The sequence below is a fragment of the Neopsephotus bourkii genome, unplaced genomic scaffold, assembly GCF_033783945.1.
Source record: "Neopsephotus bourkii isolate Nb327-2 ecotype Australia unplaced genomic scaffold, CSIRO-AGI_Nbou_v1 NB_1624, whole genome shotgun sequence".
In the NCBI taxonomy this organism is placed as follows: Eukaryota; Metazoa; Chordata; class Aves; order Psittaciformes; family Psittacidae; genus Neopsephotus; species Neopsephotus bourkii.
The window spans coordinates 8,277,867-8,294,425 of NW_026902099.1; the positions used below are offsets into that span (position 1 = coordinate 8,277,867).

General features: G+C 40.3%; 1 protein-coding gene across 2 annotated transcripts in view; it reads right to left on the reverse strand.

The window, feature by feature from the left end:
• The window catches only part of KCND2 (potassium voltage-gated channel subfamily D member 2), a 287,463-nt gene extending 272,087 nt beyond the window's left edge, over window positions 1-15,376 (reverse strand). Inside the window, exons 1-2 of one of the 2 annotated variants that reach the window (XM_061373013.1) lie at window positions 15,278-15,376; window positions 11,988-13,149 (exon numbers count right to left, since the gene is read on the reverse strand). In XM_061373013.1, coding sequence (XP_061228997.1) covers window positions 11,988-13,102 — 1,115 coding nt within the window. In that variant the 5' untranslated portion in view covers window positions 13,103-13,149; window positions 15,278-15,376. Of the gene's footprint in view, window positions 1-11,987; window positions 13,150-14,311; window positions 14,741-15,277 lie in introns of those variants that run through there. The other variant, XM_061373012.1, reaches the window with a different exon arrangement.
• Window positions 15,377-16,559: the final 1,183 nt, after the last annotated feature.

Here is a 16,559-nt window from a genome sequence, read left to right on the forward strand (position 1 = left end):
ACATAGTGAAAGAATTGTTGCTATTTCACACTGGTGTGAAGTAGGTGTGAAAGTCCTACTGGCAGGCAAGTTTGAGATTTGTTGCTTAAAAAGGCAGAACATGAAGACAAGCTAAAAAGAATTAAAGCGACACAGATTAAACCAAATCACTGCTGATAACAGGATTTCATAACAAATTACAGAATTTCTTCACCAGAGATTGCTATCATTTGCAGAGAAGCAAACAAAGTTCAGAAGGTAAATTAAAAAGACAGAAACTCGGAAGCAGTTTTGACCCTAAACCTCACTCATGGTTCTCAAGCTTCTGCAATGCTCCAGTCTGAAGACAGCTTTAAATAAACTGGTAATTTTTGCATTTAATTAAACTTAAAAATGAATACTGAAATGAGGAGAGATTCCCCGATTAAATTTATTTCAGTCTAAGATTTTTAGTCTGCTTCAGAGCTATGCATTGGTAATGCCTAACTGCAGTCCAGAGCTCTGACACCTCCTGGAAGGTGCCAGAATAACAGCATGGGGGAATTTTCTAAACACATCTCTATTGGGACACTTTGAAAATGGACAGTGGTGAAAACAGTTAATAAGACCAGCATGAGAATAGATCTTTAGGTTTCCCATTCAGTAGAACAAGAATAGTTTACAAACCTCTGACCTTAAGGTTTTCAAGCTCCTCATAGTTTCATTCAAAAGCATTGCTATTTGAAGAATGACTTCTTTCCTGGAGAAAATTAGCAGATACTTAAGGGTTTCTTTCAGTTTTCTAGAGGCAAAAACCTCATTATTTTTTAATTTGTGTGTGTGTGTTGCTTGGAAAAGGCAAAAAAAAAAATGGCAAAAGCACTGAAGTGGCCTTGAGAGTTACACAAAATGAGAATATTTTGAATTTAAATGTGACAGGCACATTGCCTTTTTGATAAAGTGGGACTTCTCATTAAATCCCTATCATGTACTTTACTATGAACTTTGAAAGAAGTATGTTCTGGGCCTTTCAGAGTAACTGGGAACAAGTAGACTAGACCAAACCAGCTAGGCACAGAGGTTGGGATTTATCTCATCCATTTCACTTGGTGTTTAAATATTAAAATCTCTGCTAATCATAATAAATTTAATTTATACTCAGCACAGAGAAATGAGCACCTCCAGATGCCTGCTTCTCTTCATTATTGCCTAAGTAAGACAAGGATGACTAGTTCAGAAGGATTAACTTTTGGAGGAGTAAGTTAAGGCTTATAAATACCTCTGAGAGATGGTAAGCATTTGGCAGAGAAATAGGTCTGAATTTCGCTTCCAGATTCTTTCAGAATAATTCTATTGTACAGCATGTCCTGATTGCGTCCTTATAAAAAATGATGTAGCACGTCTCTTTTAAAAGAGTTGTATGACCTGATTGTTTCCTTTAAAAATCCACATGCTGAAGATACTATCTATAAATTCTACTGCTATATCCTTCCACACAAACATAGGCACTGGGAAAAGAACTGTACATAAACGACATAAAAAGCTTATTTAAGGAAACCTTTATGTTATATCTGGATTTGTTTGCTTTGAAAACAAAGGAACTTACAGGTATAGCTAGTGAGCTGGAGGTATCAGAACACAAAGGCAGAAGATACACCACTGACATTAAAGAAATGAGCCAACATGTTTTCAGCCTTTTGATACGAGTATCTTTCAAATCCACTTATGTGGATCCAAATCCACTGTTCAAACTATTTTCCTATCCAGTATTCCACATCATCTAGAACTTTTCTCTGTACTTATTTAATCTGTCTGCAAAGATGTAGCAAACACTCCACACTGTATGTGGTGGCTACATAGTAAAACAGGAAAAGCTCACATACCTTCCAGGAAAGTGTTGAAAAACCCACAACCTCTTTCTTACTGCATATCCAAACCCACAGTAAATCCACTCTGTGGATCACTGCCTGACAGATACTGTGGTGTACTCAAGGTATGAAAAGGGCAGTCACTGCTCAGAAGGCAGCTGCATCCAAAGGGTTTGTGCAGTGCACACCAGGCACTCTTTTCTGTCTCCAAGAGACTTGAAACAAAACTGGCTCCTATCTCCCTCTCCCACAGCTAGGTTTTTATCTTATATGTCTGCTTTAATGCACAAAGGTGTTTATTTTAAAGTCACTGGTTGTGTGTGCCACACACAAGAAGTTAGCATCACCCGTGGTCTGCAGCTGTGCCTGTCCCCACAGGAGGAGAGAGGCTGTCACAGCATTGCCGGTACAGCAGGAGGCTGAACCATGCTTCCCCATGAATGATTTAATGCATTAAATTTCAAAATTTGGGGTCTTGGAAAGAAATAAACTGTAGGTTAAATGAAAATTCATTTCAGTCTTCAGCAGGTAGCATTTCTGCAATGATCTGACTGACATGGGTGAAGGGAGACAGGTGCCAGAAACCAGCACATGGTCCAAGGATAGCATATGTAGCATATGTAGCACACATTACACTTTTTTTCTCAATCCCTGTAAAGTTTACCATGCAAATATTCTAAGGTTGGGGTTTTTTTTGTATAAATACATATCAAATAAACACAAGAAATAGTTGCACTGATAACTTACCTAGCTCTTATTAGGTGTATGACAACAGGTGAATATATTCTGTCTAGTTCTGTGTCTAATCCTTGATACCCGTATCTCAAGATGGATTTGATCAACTGATGTGAAAAATAACATCGATAACCCAAACCAACCAAAAAAGCTTAGAAAAGCTAAAAATTTCTAAATTATGTAAGTGGTACAAGATACCATGGTATTTAAATTACACAGTTGCTGTTAAAAGAGTCATTAAAGATATTTTTTTTTTGGTACTGCTGTACTCTCAATAGAAAGGCCAACAATAAAGTGATTAGATATTCTAAACAAAAAAGTATATACCCACTTCACAGCCAAGTTTAGAAAGCACCTTCAACCTCTGCTTTTCATTCCTCTGCGGGAAGCAGAGGAGTTTGGGGACCAGAGTCTTGCAGCTGTAATCCACCGTGTCAAAGAGCATCAATTTTGTTCCTAAGCAACCCTGCACAGTGCAGTAGTTGCTGCCTATAGCTGATAAGGATGCTCAGGGAACTGTTAAGCAGCTGCAAGTGGGAGAGATGAAAGTTGCAGAAACTGAAATTGAGGCCACTAACACAGTAATAAAAATCCTCCTTTGGGTTATAAAAAAAAGGGGGAGATGAACAGTAACAATAATGAAAAGTTAAGGATCCTACTCACATTACATATGCCTTCATATAGAGGAGCTCTTTTGGTTCAGCTTACTGAACAAAGCAAGGAGTTAGGATGCAGCAGACACTTTCACACTGTGAGCTATTACACAATGTTAAATTACATCCTTCACAATCTCACACTCTGACTCTCTGCCATTTACAAGGAATGCCTTGGATGGCCAAGCTTGAAAGTGATAACTTGAAAGACTCTTCCTTACGTATCAGCCAAAATATTTTGAGAGCCTGCCAGTACAATGCAAAAAAAGCTCCATGTCACTGGATACACACTTGAATAAAGTCGGGGTTTGGCCTCAAATTAGTATTTTCTTTTTTTTTTCCCCAAAGAATACTTAATCAAAACATGTTAATGTATTATCATAAGATCAGATATTTATAAGTACCTCTATGGAGTTTCACAGTTCTTTTTTTTATCCAAAGTCATTTAAAACTGTAGTGGAATATGTTTATTTTAATTTACCAAAGTGCTCAGACTAATTAAATATATTCCTTGAAGTTTATATGGTCTAAGGAAACGGACTCCTCAATAATCGAACAGACAAATTTATTTATGCAGACACAGACTTTATAATGGGTTTGTTTTAATGTTTGTATTATTTAATATTACATAATACTTTTAAGAAATATAAACAAGTGTTCTTAATATTGAGAGGTATGCTTAATTTTTTATATGAAGTTTTAGAGCACGTGCTAGTTATTACAAAGCTGAGCCAGCAACCATCTGGTTAAGAGTCATCTCACAAATCACAGTCCCAAAGAGAAAGAGCTGTGGTACATGATACCTCAAGAAAATAACTTTTTACACAATGAATCAGGAAAAATCGTGGACACAACTGTTAAAGATGTTTCACTTAGGAACATGGATTAAGGTAAAAATCAGATACTATAGACTATGTTTACAAAGCTTATATTATTGAAAAAAAATGCAGGCAAAATACTTCTCACACCTCCCACTTAATTCCACAAACAATATGCACAGAAAATTAAAATAGAGACAAAATGAAAATAATTGACAGCATACCAGAGAAGGGGATGAATTTGTAGCTGTCAAAATTCACAATTATGATTTACCTTTTCTTACCAAATATGCTATCAAATTTACTGTATATAAACTAAATATGAAACGGAAGCCAATAAACCCTCAGGCTGGATGTTTCTTTACAAAAATGGAATCTCCTACCTGACAGTGTTCTGTACTTTTGCACCCAGTTTCTAAGAACATTTTAATTAACAATATCTACATGTCGTAACACACATTGTTACATAGATGTTTATACTGAACTGTTGTTTGAAAAATGCAGACAGAAAACTAGGCTCAAACCGTATTTTTTCCCCTGGATATTTTACATTACTCTATCGGTCATATTACCTTTTTTTCTTCTTGAATTTTTTAATTCTCTTCCTAAGAATAACATATACACAATACTCTACCTCCTTCTACAGTGCTATGTGGATATAAGGCATACTGTGTTTTAACAAGACCTGAACTCTTGTAATACCCATCTGATTCTGATAGGGATAGGACACAGCCAGAGTCCCACTGAAGTACTGTACTTACCCTCACAGTCATTCTTGCGCACTTAACACTTGTGTTTCTAAGCACCTAAGCCTCTTTTGAAAATCAAGCTGGGTGCCTATCTCCATCTCCAGATACCTTAATGCCCTTAAAAATCTTTCTTGCAGTGTTTAGCTCCTATAAACTAATAAACTTGGGAGATCTCCATGTCTGTAATACTTGACTACACTGGCACTGAAAAAACAGGGATAGAAGGCAAAATACTGCTCCTAAATACTTCAAATACAAAAAAATTTACTTTGCTCTTATTAATAACATTTTGTAGGTTTTTTTTAGGCAATCTTCCATTTTCTGTAACAGTGAAGAATCAAGCCCTAATTAAGTACATTTACACAATGACTCCAATGTCTTTCACCTTCAGGATGGTGGAAGGCAATAACAGACATTGGAATACAAGAAAGGAAATTTTTTTTTAACTGTACAAAGAATGTAACTGCTTACATGAATAGTATCTTTGTATCTTTAATATCTACACAGATAGCAGTCTTTTAATGTTTTGTTAGCTTTCATAAATGCACTTAACTACTGGAATCTAAACTAAGGTAGTAAAAACTGTACCAGTGACTGGGTACATTAAGAAATGCCTTGTAATAGTGCATGAGGTGTGTATATTCTGGTGAGATAAAAGACTGCAGTCTCACTTGTGCTATGGTAGAGCAGAATCTTGTTGGATTTATGCCTTTTTTCCTTCTTTTTAAATAAAGTCGAAATAGTCTAGGACTGACGTATTCATCACATGATCTTCACGTGTGCTCATGTTTAAATCTGAGCCTTTTTACACCAGATGCCTGAGTAAATATTAGTATTCAGTATTTTTCTAAAGAACACTTACACTTGTTGCTTATCAGGTGCTCTAGTCAAAAGCTCTAATTTTTATTTCCCCTCAATTCATATTTATTTAAGTTTGCGCTGTGGAAATAATACAAATTTCTTTTGTGCTTTGGTGGAAATGGGGTCTTATTGGTTTGTTGGGGTTTTTTTTGTCAAAAGAAACTTCACAACTTTTTTACTTTACAGGGATAATATAAAATATTACTGGAGGCCCAGGAAGATCAAAATTGTATGCTTCAGTGAAAAATACTTAAAAAATAATGGCAGAAAAATTAGGTTACTAATTGTGACAGAGGTCAAAGTCTAAGCATGGTAACCATTACTGTTCTGGGAAATGTGGCATAGAGCTATCATTTCAAAGCACTGTCTATGAACCCAGAAATTTTTCCACCAGTGCATAAACAATTCAGAAAAAAAAAAAAATGTCTTGCACAAATATCTGCGCTCCCATCTATTACCCAATAAATAAAAGGTACAGAAATACAAGAATCTTTTCCATCACTCTCTCAGCTCTATTGTCAGGTAACTGACGAAATCTGACAGGGCTGAATCTAAACTTTGTTTCTGGATTTCTAATTTATATCCCCTTTTTTGAACAATCTATCCACTTAATCGATGCTGAACCAGATACTCGTCTCATCAGTTTACCATTATGTAAATTATGAACTGGTGACAGTGGACTATAATGGCAAAAAAACAGTAATCGGAGCAGTTCACTAGACTTTCTTTCAAATGTCTGAAAAGTTAATTGCCACCCTGATGTTGCAAGATGTTCTCAACTTATTTTGAATACTAATTTTATTTCTGTAGTTCAGATGCTTCATTTCCAGATTTTTTTTTAATAGATTTCCAGACTTTTTGTATACATTTCCAATTTTTTTTACAGTAGCTCTATTTCTAATACTGTATTTATACTTTAATATAGCTTTTATATTGCAAATTTTTCTTCTTAGAGGCAGAATGAAGTGAGTCAAGCACAAATTGCCATTACTTTATCAAAAACTTGATAGTTTGAACTTCTTACGTTCAATCACTTACGGATTTTACTAAAATCACAATATTCACTGAGGATTAGTTGAATGATAGGCCATAATTACTAGATCAGGTACTAGTTATACTTACTCTCTGAGTCAATCTGTTCTGCTATACTAAGTCAGCAAATTTCTTTGATACATTGTGGCCCACACCAGTCTCACTGCTCTTATTCTTGACTCACAGTAACAATAAGGAAACAAAATTCCATCTGTTTCCACCAAAGGAGCAAATAAATTAGATTCTGAGCAGAAAGATCTTTTTGTGAAGCATTACTTTCATGCCCTTCATAAATGAAGTAAGGAAATTCCTACTCAAGAAAATGTGTGAAGTAAGCTAACTCCTGGTTCCTCCAAGAGATCTTCAGAATTTTTTCAACAGGAAAGCTGGTACCCCGTGCAACTAAGTAAGAATATAACAGCTCCTCTGTCAAGCCAACAACAGGCCAATACAGTTTCAGTAATCTTTTTATCAAAGAATAAATAAATTTTCTCTACTGCCGTCAAGATGACCCTTACTTTACAGTATTTTGAATTCTCCCTGGAGCTTTTCTTGAATATCTATGTATGTGCTTTGAAGGTGATTACACTACAATTTGTCCCTCCTCTGTTACTTAGTATTTTAACTATACAGGCTAAATGTCTCTGCTCTTGAAGAGAACATAGATTGAGACATCAAACACATTTGTAAAATACAAAATTAACCAGGTTGTATACAAGAGTACAAAAAAAAAAAAAAAAAACCACAACCCAAAAACCAAAAGAAAATGCTATTTGAAACAAGGGTAAAAATATCAAAGACAAAATGAATGAATGAGCCAATATGTAGGTATGAGATACAGAAATAACATTGCAGCTTTGCTCATCTTTATAATATTCATCAGATATATTTCCAAACTTTCAATGAAATTATTCACAAAGATTTCTAATTTTATGCCCTCTTGTCAAGTTTTATTGAACTGATTTTTATTAATACAATTTCTGAAGAGATGGATGTTCTCAAACAAGCATGAAGAAACCATAAGAAACTAAAGACACTTGCAGTGGTCAGAAAAAAAACCCCAACAAGATAATATGTGTGGCATTCTGGAAAAAAGGCGATGCTGTGGAAATTTTGTGATGCTCATAAGGGAAAAAATCTATCAAATAAAGGTCAGGAAAAAAACCCTGTTATGAGGAAAGTTCAGGTCAAATGAATGACAATAATGATGAATGAAAGATTTGATCTACTGGTGAAGGATGAATAACGAATCTGGAATAAAGAAGCAGAAAAACAAAGCCAGAGAGTCTTAATATGAAGGTTAAACTTGTCTTGAACAAGGAAGGAAAGATGCCAAGCCAGCAAACAAATCCCCAAACAGGAGGAAGACTATAGAAAGTGGTGATTTGAAGGAAAAGTGAAGAAAACTACTGGATGGAATATACCTATAGGGATGCAGTAAGAATGGAAAAGGAGTGAAGAAGGGAAAAAAATAGAATGTGCAGGAAAATTAAATCCATCATCCTTTTCCTCTGTTCACTGTTTGTGGCTTTCTGTTGTCACATTCAGTCACCTGCTTGATTGTAAAGTCTTCAAGGAATCTGACATATTTTAGACAGTATTCCTCATACATTATGGGTGATTTAACAAGTAATTAAAATGAACAGTTGCTTTATCTTTTCTGGAAGACACACCTCCAGTTTATACAATCAGAGGAAATAAATGAATAGTCTTGTGTTTAAGCTTCGCTTCATAAAGTATTATTCTCATCTACGAAAGTACTGTATGACTTGACAAAGATAGCCAATGTAATGCCTATAAATATAAAGTTTAATATGGCAGTGAGATTGCTTTAGAACTAGTCACAGAAGAGCACTGTGTTCCTTATTTAAAGTACAGTATCCTTATAAAACAAAAACTACACTCTAGTTCTGACTTATTTGGGAACAAACATTACCCTTTCACCATCAAAACCTTACCAGCTATTCCAGCTTATCTGGTAGCTACTGACAGGGCAGAAGGTGTTATAAGGTGACAGCAGAAAGTGACATAACTGTGTCATTATCGGTGTAGGTGTTCACAAAAGCCTCATGTAAGTCTGCCAGTCCCAATTTAATAGACCTGAACTTTTTTCTCTGCCAGGTTTTATGCTGCTCTGTTTCTTGATCTTTATGCCCCTAACTTCTATGCTTTTCAATGTTATCTTCAATCTCCACAAACTGCTTTTCATTTTATTTTCTTGTCCTTTCTTGTCCCTACTTTACTTTTGGTTTTGCTATAATTAATGCTGATAAAACACTAATTTAAAATTTTATATTAGCTCCATTTTGGGTAGAGTGCATGTGATTATTCTAGAGTTATCTTTCACTCTCTTCTCTCTCTCTTTCAGCCTTTATCTTTTTCTCACTCTCTCCTCTCTTATTTTCCTCCTTTCATTTCTTTCATATAACATCTTTATGTACAACTATGTACTACTTGAGCTGAGCAGTCAAGAACAATTAATAGCTGGGATCTCCTTGGAGGCTAAAGTGTAGTAATATTTGAAGTCACTGGCACTCTGCAGAGGAAAATGTAATCTATGTTTTTTAAAGACACTTTAATTGCCCAGCAATCATGCAGAACTGAGAAATATAGCTCTGCTTCCAAGATAATAACTCCCCAAATCACAAAGGTCGCTTACTCAATACCCTTGCTATCTAGCAAAATGCAAGAATGACACCAAGACTCAAAACTTCAACTTTATGTTAATCTATTATTCAGTATTAGCATGCATGTATTTTATAATATTTCACATAACCTGCTGTGTGCTACTGTCATTTAAAACATACAGACTTCATCTAGCTTTGTTGCTAAAAGTAAAAAATTTGCTCATACAGAGTCCATTTATATAGCCCTTATTCAGCTAAAACTAAAATTAATAATGAAAGGGGGTTCTGTATTAGTAAATGGATGAGAAGCTTTAGCACAGAGCAAAGGCAGCAGTACTAATTACATTCAGCTTTCACTGACCCTTGTTTCTTTTTTATATAATTTTCCACTCTTTTTTGTAATTATTCCATCAAGTGAAAAGAGTTCAAAGATTTAATTAATTCTATTTAAATTATTCACATATAACATTTTAACGTAATCTGTATGTAGTTATCATGATATTATTAAAGAGACCTCATCTACCTAAGGCATTCATTAAAGATTTCCAGGAAATTTGTGATGTCTGTTGTACATGAACTTCTAACTATATCTGAACTTCTGAATGTGAGACTTTGGCTCTCTGCCCAACTTGCTCATTTTTTATCTGTGCAAAACACCTTGAAAAAAGAGTCAAGCATGCATGTATTCTTTTCAACCCTTTTTCTTCTCCTCCTGACCTGTATATTGTATGGTTGCGTACCTGAAAATAGGTTCTTAGGCTCTTTTCGAAGAGTCTTTTAATCTCATCAGTACTTTGAAGACTTTACTCAGAATAATTCCTCAAAACCCAATACAAGCAAATCATACTAATTCCAAACAGATACCATATCCCCATCATAACCAACTGTAAACTGGTCATAAACCTGAAAAAAAGAATGATGTTCAGTACCATGGACAAGTGCAGCCCAAACTGCCCAGAACTGTGACAAGTCCCTCAAACACTACTTTTCACTATAGAAACACATAGACCTGACCCCACTCTTTCATAATAAGATTATACATTCTAAATACTGCTAAATTCTGAAGACCTAACTTGTTGAAATCATCACAATTCTAATTAAAATATATATGGCAAAAAGCATCACAATCAGAATATACAGGTCTGTAGAACTAGTTAGCATATATAACATGCTCCTTGTGTTAACTTGTCCCTTTCTTTTGCCACTAGCAGAGAAAAACAAAACCCCTAAAATAACAGGAAAGCAGATTAAAATCCTCAAAGCTCTTGTCATTCCTTTTTAGCATAACTTGCCCTTACAAGTAATATGAAATATTTACAGTGCACTATATTTATCTTCATCTGTTACATCACTCTGAAGATAAAAGCCCTGTATAAAAAATGGTGGCATAAGGCAGTCCTTTTATCTTTTTCAATATTTTGTGTGTGCATTTCCCAACTAAATTACAATTGCACATAAGTAAACTTTTTCATAATAGTTTCATAATGCACTTTTCATTCTGTTAAATTTAGAAGTTATACATGTTTCATAAATCTCAACAAGATCTGGAAAAATGTTTGACAAATAATATTATCTGCTTTGATTCATTAAAGTGAAAAGTTTGCATTTTAATATTTTTAATTATTAAATAACTGGACAGATTCCAAGGAATTGACAAATTTTCAGTTTCATAAATGATACTCTACAGCTCAAAAGTAAGAATAGGGGAACAAATTGTCTCCTCCAACCTGCCAACTTTCTAAGTCCCTGTTATAATTAAAGACAAATGAACTTTACAGCTTGGTGCATAGAATCAGCTGGTACAATATGACGCTGGTATGAAAGACTTTATAAATTAATATCATCTCCCAACTTTGCACTAAACTGCATTGGAATCTAATGTCAACAATGGCATTTTTAACTCCAAATTCTCTGGAATAATTTATATTGTTATTGAAATTATGTTTTAAGACATATGCTTCATCTGTCATGTGTCACACTTCCTCAGATAATTTTCCAGTCTGTCACCAGTCAATGCAGCTTGACACTTGTCATCTGCAAGTTCCATGTCTATGAATATCAAAGGAAATTTATCCAGTGTCTTAAATAACATCAGGAATAATTTTTGCAAACATTAAGGTTGTTATATCTGTTTTATTTTCATAAAACCAAATAACTTAGTGATTTTGTATCTAAGTCTACATCAATACATCACTTTAAAGAAAATGGCAGATTCACATACTTCTATGCATGATCAAAGATCGCACTTGACTTCTCCTTATAATTATCACTACTTCAGCAACACTGCAACAAGTCCTGTCAGCAAACACAGTAGTAAACATCCACTGATAAGTCACAGATATTCATAAAATACTCCATTTTCACTGTCCAAAACCAAACAAAATGTTAGGGGAAATTTGAAAGAACACAAGCAATTTCAAGATTTTTGTTTGGTTTGTTGATTTCTTTTTCAGCCTACCTGCAGTTTTCGGGTTTGGTTCATTTTAACTTCAGCAACACTTTTAACTCACTTGTACATGTAAAACATTTAGAAAGAAGTGATGAGTCGTGTTCATGAGGTTCTGTAACAAAAACTTACCCTCACTTTTTTTTCTCGCAATGCTTTTTTTTAAAAATTGAGTATTTTCCATTAGTGACAATACACTTGTTGAAATGTTGGCTGTAACCAAACACCAGCTGCACTTACCCAAGTGTTGTCATGGTGACAATGGTGTACCAGAAGGCTGCAGGGATGCTGGTGAACTTGCTGGCTGATGAACCTTTCTCTGCATAGTACATGACTGTGGCAAAGATGATGATGGCCATAGTGAGTGAAAAGAGGAGAAAGCCTAACTCCGAGGCACAACTTTTGAGCGTGTAGCCCAGAATGCGCAGCCCCTGTGAGTGGCGTGAAAATTTAAAGATCCTGAAGACACGAAAGACTCTCAGTGTCACAAAAGCTCCACTGACATCCTCGTTATCTGTCATCACCAGGCCAATGTAATACGGCATGATGGCGACCACATCAATGATACTCATCACACTACGCACAAATTTGTAGCGACTAGGGGCTGCCAGCAGGCGTAGGAGATACTCAACTGTGAAGATCATGACACAGGCAGTATCCAGACAGAAGAAAGCCACAGCATAGCGCTCTCCACAGGGCAACTCTTTGATGCGACCTGGGCTTACTCCACAAGGCACTGTCTCCACCACGTTGGCAATAACAGAGACAGCAATGAAGAAGCCAGTGACATAGTAGAAGACCAGAGCCAGTGTACTGGTGTGTGGGTTTTCAAAAGCCCGCCACATCCTCTGCCGAGCTGTCATTGAGGGCAGGGAGCTCTCAGCTGCATTATCCTGGTCAGCATCATCCTGCAGGCGCTCGGCATTCTCACGCCGGCGATCCTTATACTCCTCATAACAGCAGTCGCCAATAATTTCAGGAATGATGCCAAAGAAGGCCAGCTCCTCATCGTAAGCTGAGATGCACTCCTGGCGGGGATAATGAAGTTTCCCAGTACGGTAAAAGTTGAGAATGTAGCGGAAAATGTCAGGGTCCCGATCAAAAAAGTACTGCTGTGTCTCAGGGTGATAGAAGAAGTCCCGCTCCGAACTGCCCAACAGTGTGTCAGGATAGCGCTCTAAGGTATCCAGCCATGTCTGGAACTGGATGCCACTCACATTCAGCACAATCAGAGAGTCCTGGCTTCGCTTCCTCTCCTGCCGAGGAGCAGCTGGCATGGGACCTGTGGCCACTGGCATCCATCCTATGGCTGCCGCCCTGGCAAAGGGCAACCAAGCTGCTACTCCTGCTGCCATGGTCTACAGCTAAGTGAGTCAATCTAGAGACAGTTCTGGTGCAGCCACTAAAATAGAGAGGGAAAAGAAAAATACAAATGCTCATGCATATTTGAGGGAATAGAATTTAACACTGTTGCTTATTTCCATATTAACAAAAAAAATCTCTTTGCTTCCTTTTTGTTTCTCGCCTTTTTTCATCCCAGATTATCCTTTCCAGGGCTCGACAGGACAATAAATCAGGGCACTTGGAAATCAAGGTATTCAAAGCAGCTGCTGTAGCAGCCAGATCCTTTGCATACAAGGTCCACTCGAGGCCCTTGAGTGGAAGCAATGTTCCACAAACCACGAACCCCAGAAGCCGGCTAGTAGCTCTGGTGCAGCGGTGCAGCCACCTGGAAGGAGGTTTTCTTCCACGCGCGATGCAGCTGGTGCCCCCGCCCCTCTTGTGCTCGGCTCCGCTCCGCTCCGCTCCCCGCCTGCCGCCGGAGCCGGGCCGCGGCAGCCAGGAGAGCCGTGCCCGGGAGGGATGCAGTGGGGCCGTGTCGGGGCGGAGGGGATGGACCGGGAGGGCCGCGCCCCTCCCCAGCCGCAGCCCTGGAGCAGCGACGGGACGAATCCTCTCCCTAACCTTGATTACCTCCCGCGGACTCCTCCAGACCCGGCGCAGGGACGGGAGAGCCGGCAGGGCAGGGGGAGGAGCTCCGGGCGGCAGCATTAAACTTTAAGGCAAGTTTTCCGTGTAGGAAATACGTTGAAGGGCAGACAGGCGCTGGGAAGGGGCGAGGAAGGGGGGAGGCGCCCCAGAGAAAGTGCTCGGAGGGGAGTCTCCCCGGGACGGGGCGTCGGGGCACGGTCAGAGACATCCTGAGCGGGGAGATCGGGGCCGGGCAGAGCCGCGGTGCCTGTGGCGGGGGTACGAGCAGGGATTTGGGGGCGCCCGCAGAAGGTGGGATAAATGGGGTGTCCTCGGGCATGATCGAGCGGGCGGCGGAGGGCGAAGCCAGGGGAGACTGATGGTGAAGCAGGAGCGTGGCAGGTGCTCCCGGCGGCAGCGGAGGCCGGGGCGGGCGGGGGGCCGCATAAGAGGGCGCAGGGCAGGGGCGCGGAGTTCCGTAGCGGCTCGGCGGTGGATCACACAAACGCACCCCTTTCGCCTGCTTCCTCTCGCCTGTTCCCCGCGGCTCTGCTCTCGCATCCGTCCAAACGTGCCCAGCCTGTAGCACCTACCTGTGAAAGTCTGGTGAAAGCGCTCAGTTGCATAGAGACTTGGAAATACGGGCTCTGCCGCTAGATCTCCGCGCCCCGCCGGGAACGGCGGGGAAGTAGTTGCTCCTGAGAAAGCTTGATCGCATCCAAAGGGACATCAATAATAAGGCTTTCCCCCACCCCCACCCCCCTCCGCCACCACCGAGCGCCAAGCAACAAGTTCAAGGGGTGGGTGGGGGGAAAAAAACAACGTAATCGCGCCTGGCAACTCGGCGGAGCACGTCCTCTCGGGGCGCGGATCCTGCGGAGCGGCTGCGGCTGCGGCCGCTGCCCCTGCCCCTGCCGCGGGGCTGCCGCGGGCTGCGGGCGGCGGCGGCGAGGCCCTGGTGCGGCTAGGGGCGTGGGGGGGGCTTCCCGCTGCATCCCCCGCGGCGGGCGTGCAATGCCACCCTGCCGCTCTGCCGCCCGCGGGCTTGGGGCGTAGGGGCGGGCGGCAACGGGCTGCGGCGGAGCGGGGAGCGGGGCGCGGGGGGGCGTGGGGCGAGAGAGGAAGGCATCGCTTCGCCGACGGAACAAAGGGGCTGCGGGCGGCTACGCCGGCGGCGGCAGGGCAGGCGGGGAGTGCCTCGGGGGGAGGAGGGACGTGGGAGTACGGGTCTGTGTGTGCTGTGGGTGTCTGTGTGTGCGTGTGTCTGCGGGGATGGGATCGTGCGGTCCAGCCCCTCCGCCGGCAGAGCCGCACAGACCCTTTGGAGTTAGCAGTGCTTCGGGTAGGGATCGGGTGGCGGAGACGGCTTAGGTGAGGTATCCGGGGGATTCCTCGGGAGCGCTGGCTCCCTTCAAGGGAAGGGGAACGCTGTTCTGAAAGAAGGGGAGGGGGGGGCGCGAGGGGGAGGTGAAATGCCTGGGAGTGAAGTGCGGCGATGCTCTTCATAACCCGCCCCGAGCCACTCCGGAGTTCTCGCTGCAATATCCAAAGGCTCTTACCAGCTATGGGAAAGGCGAGAGCTTGGACGGCTATGGGAGCCTTTTCCTCCTCCTTTTCTTTCCGCTCCCGTGCAAAGCCTCCCACCTTTTTCCCGTCGCTAGATGGCGTGTGGATGACGGGAAGTAAGCTCCCCGCCGGGGTGGCGGGAGGGTCCCCGGCTCCGCGTTCGCCGCTTCCCTCTCTCCCGCTGGGCTGCACTGGGGCCCCGCTGCCGCCTCCAAGCCGCAGGAGAGCTAGTGGCACGGCTGCACCTCCGGAGGAAAGTGGGCACCTAATTCCTCGAGCTCTGCGTGCCTGTCTCATAGCTCCCGTAGATACAAGGAACTATCTGTATTTTTTAACTAAGATTCTGAAAACGCTGGATGTCTTCTGTACAGAGCTCGCGTCAATAATACCAGAAGGTATTCCTCCTTCTAATGGACGTTTATTTCAGTGTCTTAAACCACGACATTCGGTTTAGTAGTAGAGGCTTTGAAAGGAATCATGGCGCAAATAGCTTCCTTTATTCTTGAAGTCTGACCAAACCTCCCACTCCAATAACCTATTTTAGGCATATGCCAAAGAAACTTGAAACAAAAATAAACCAAATATATACTGAAGCTTGAGAGGTAGCTCTTTTCTGTATTTTAATAACATGCTCAAGTGCAGCATATATTAGCTTCTGTTTAAGTTCCCATGTGAAAGCTGAGCACTACTAGTACTGTAGCTGGTAAGGTGTTACTCTAAGAAATACTTGAAAACATGGAGAGAAAAGATTGAAAAATGTTTTGAGTGCAGCCTTAGGGAAACTTGTGCTGATGATCAATCTCATAAATCACATGAAATAAAATATCACATAAAATAAAGGGTACTTTCTATAGTTTTACTGAAGTTCTTTGTTGGTTTGTATTTTTCTTTTCTCCCAGCTCAGATGTTCTGTACATTATAGCCAATAAATGAATCCATTAGTTTGAAATTGTTTGGTCAGCTATAGCTATTGAGTTTTCAGTGATGTGGGTATTCTCTCATATGAAAGATTAAGGATTTTTACTTGTTGCTACAAAAAGACAGTCCTATAGCAATTAATAAAGCCAAATTTATGGTTCTGTCAGCTCAGCACTGAGACGATAACACAGAACTTCCTTTCCTGACAAATAATCAAAACAGGTTTCATTTTCAACTGTCGATCTTTTTGTAATCAGTAACTGCTCTCATTTTTTAACATGTCTGGCTTTACAAAAAATGCTTACTGCTTTCAGTTGCCTTTTTTTATTTGAAGTTTTTCCAGAATGGAATTCTTCA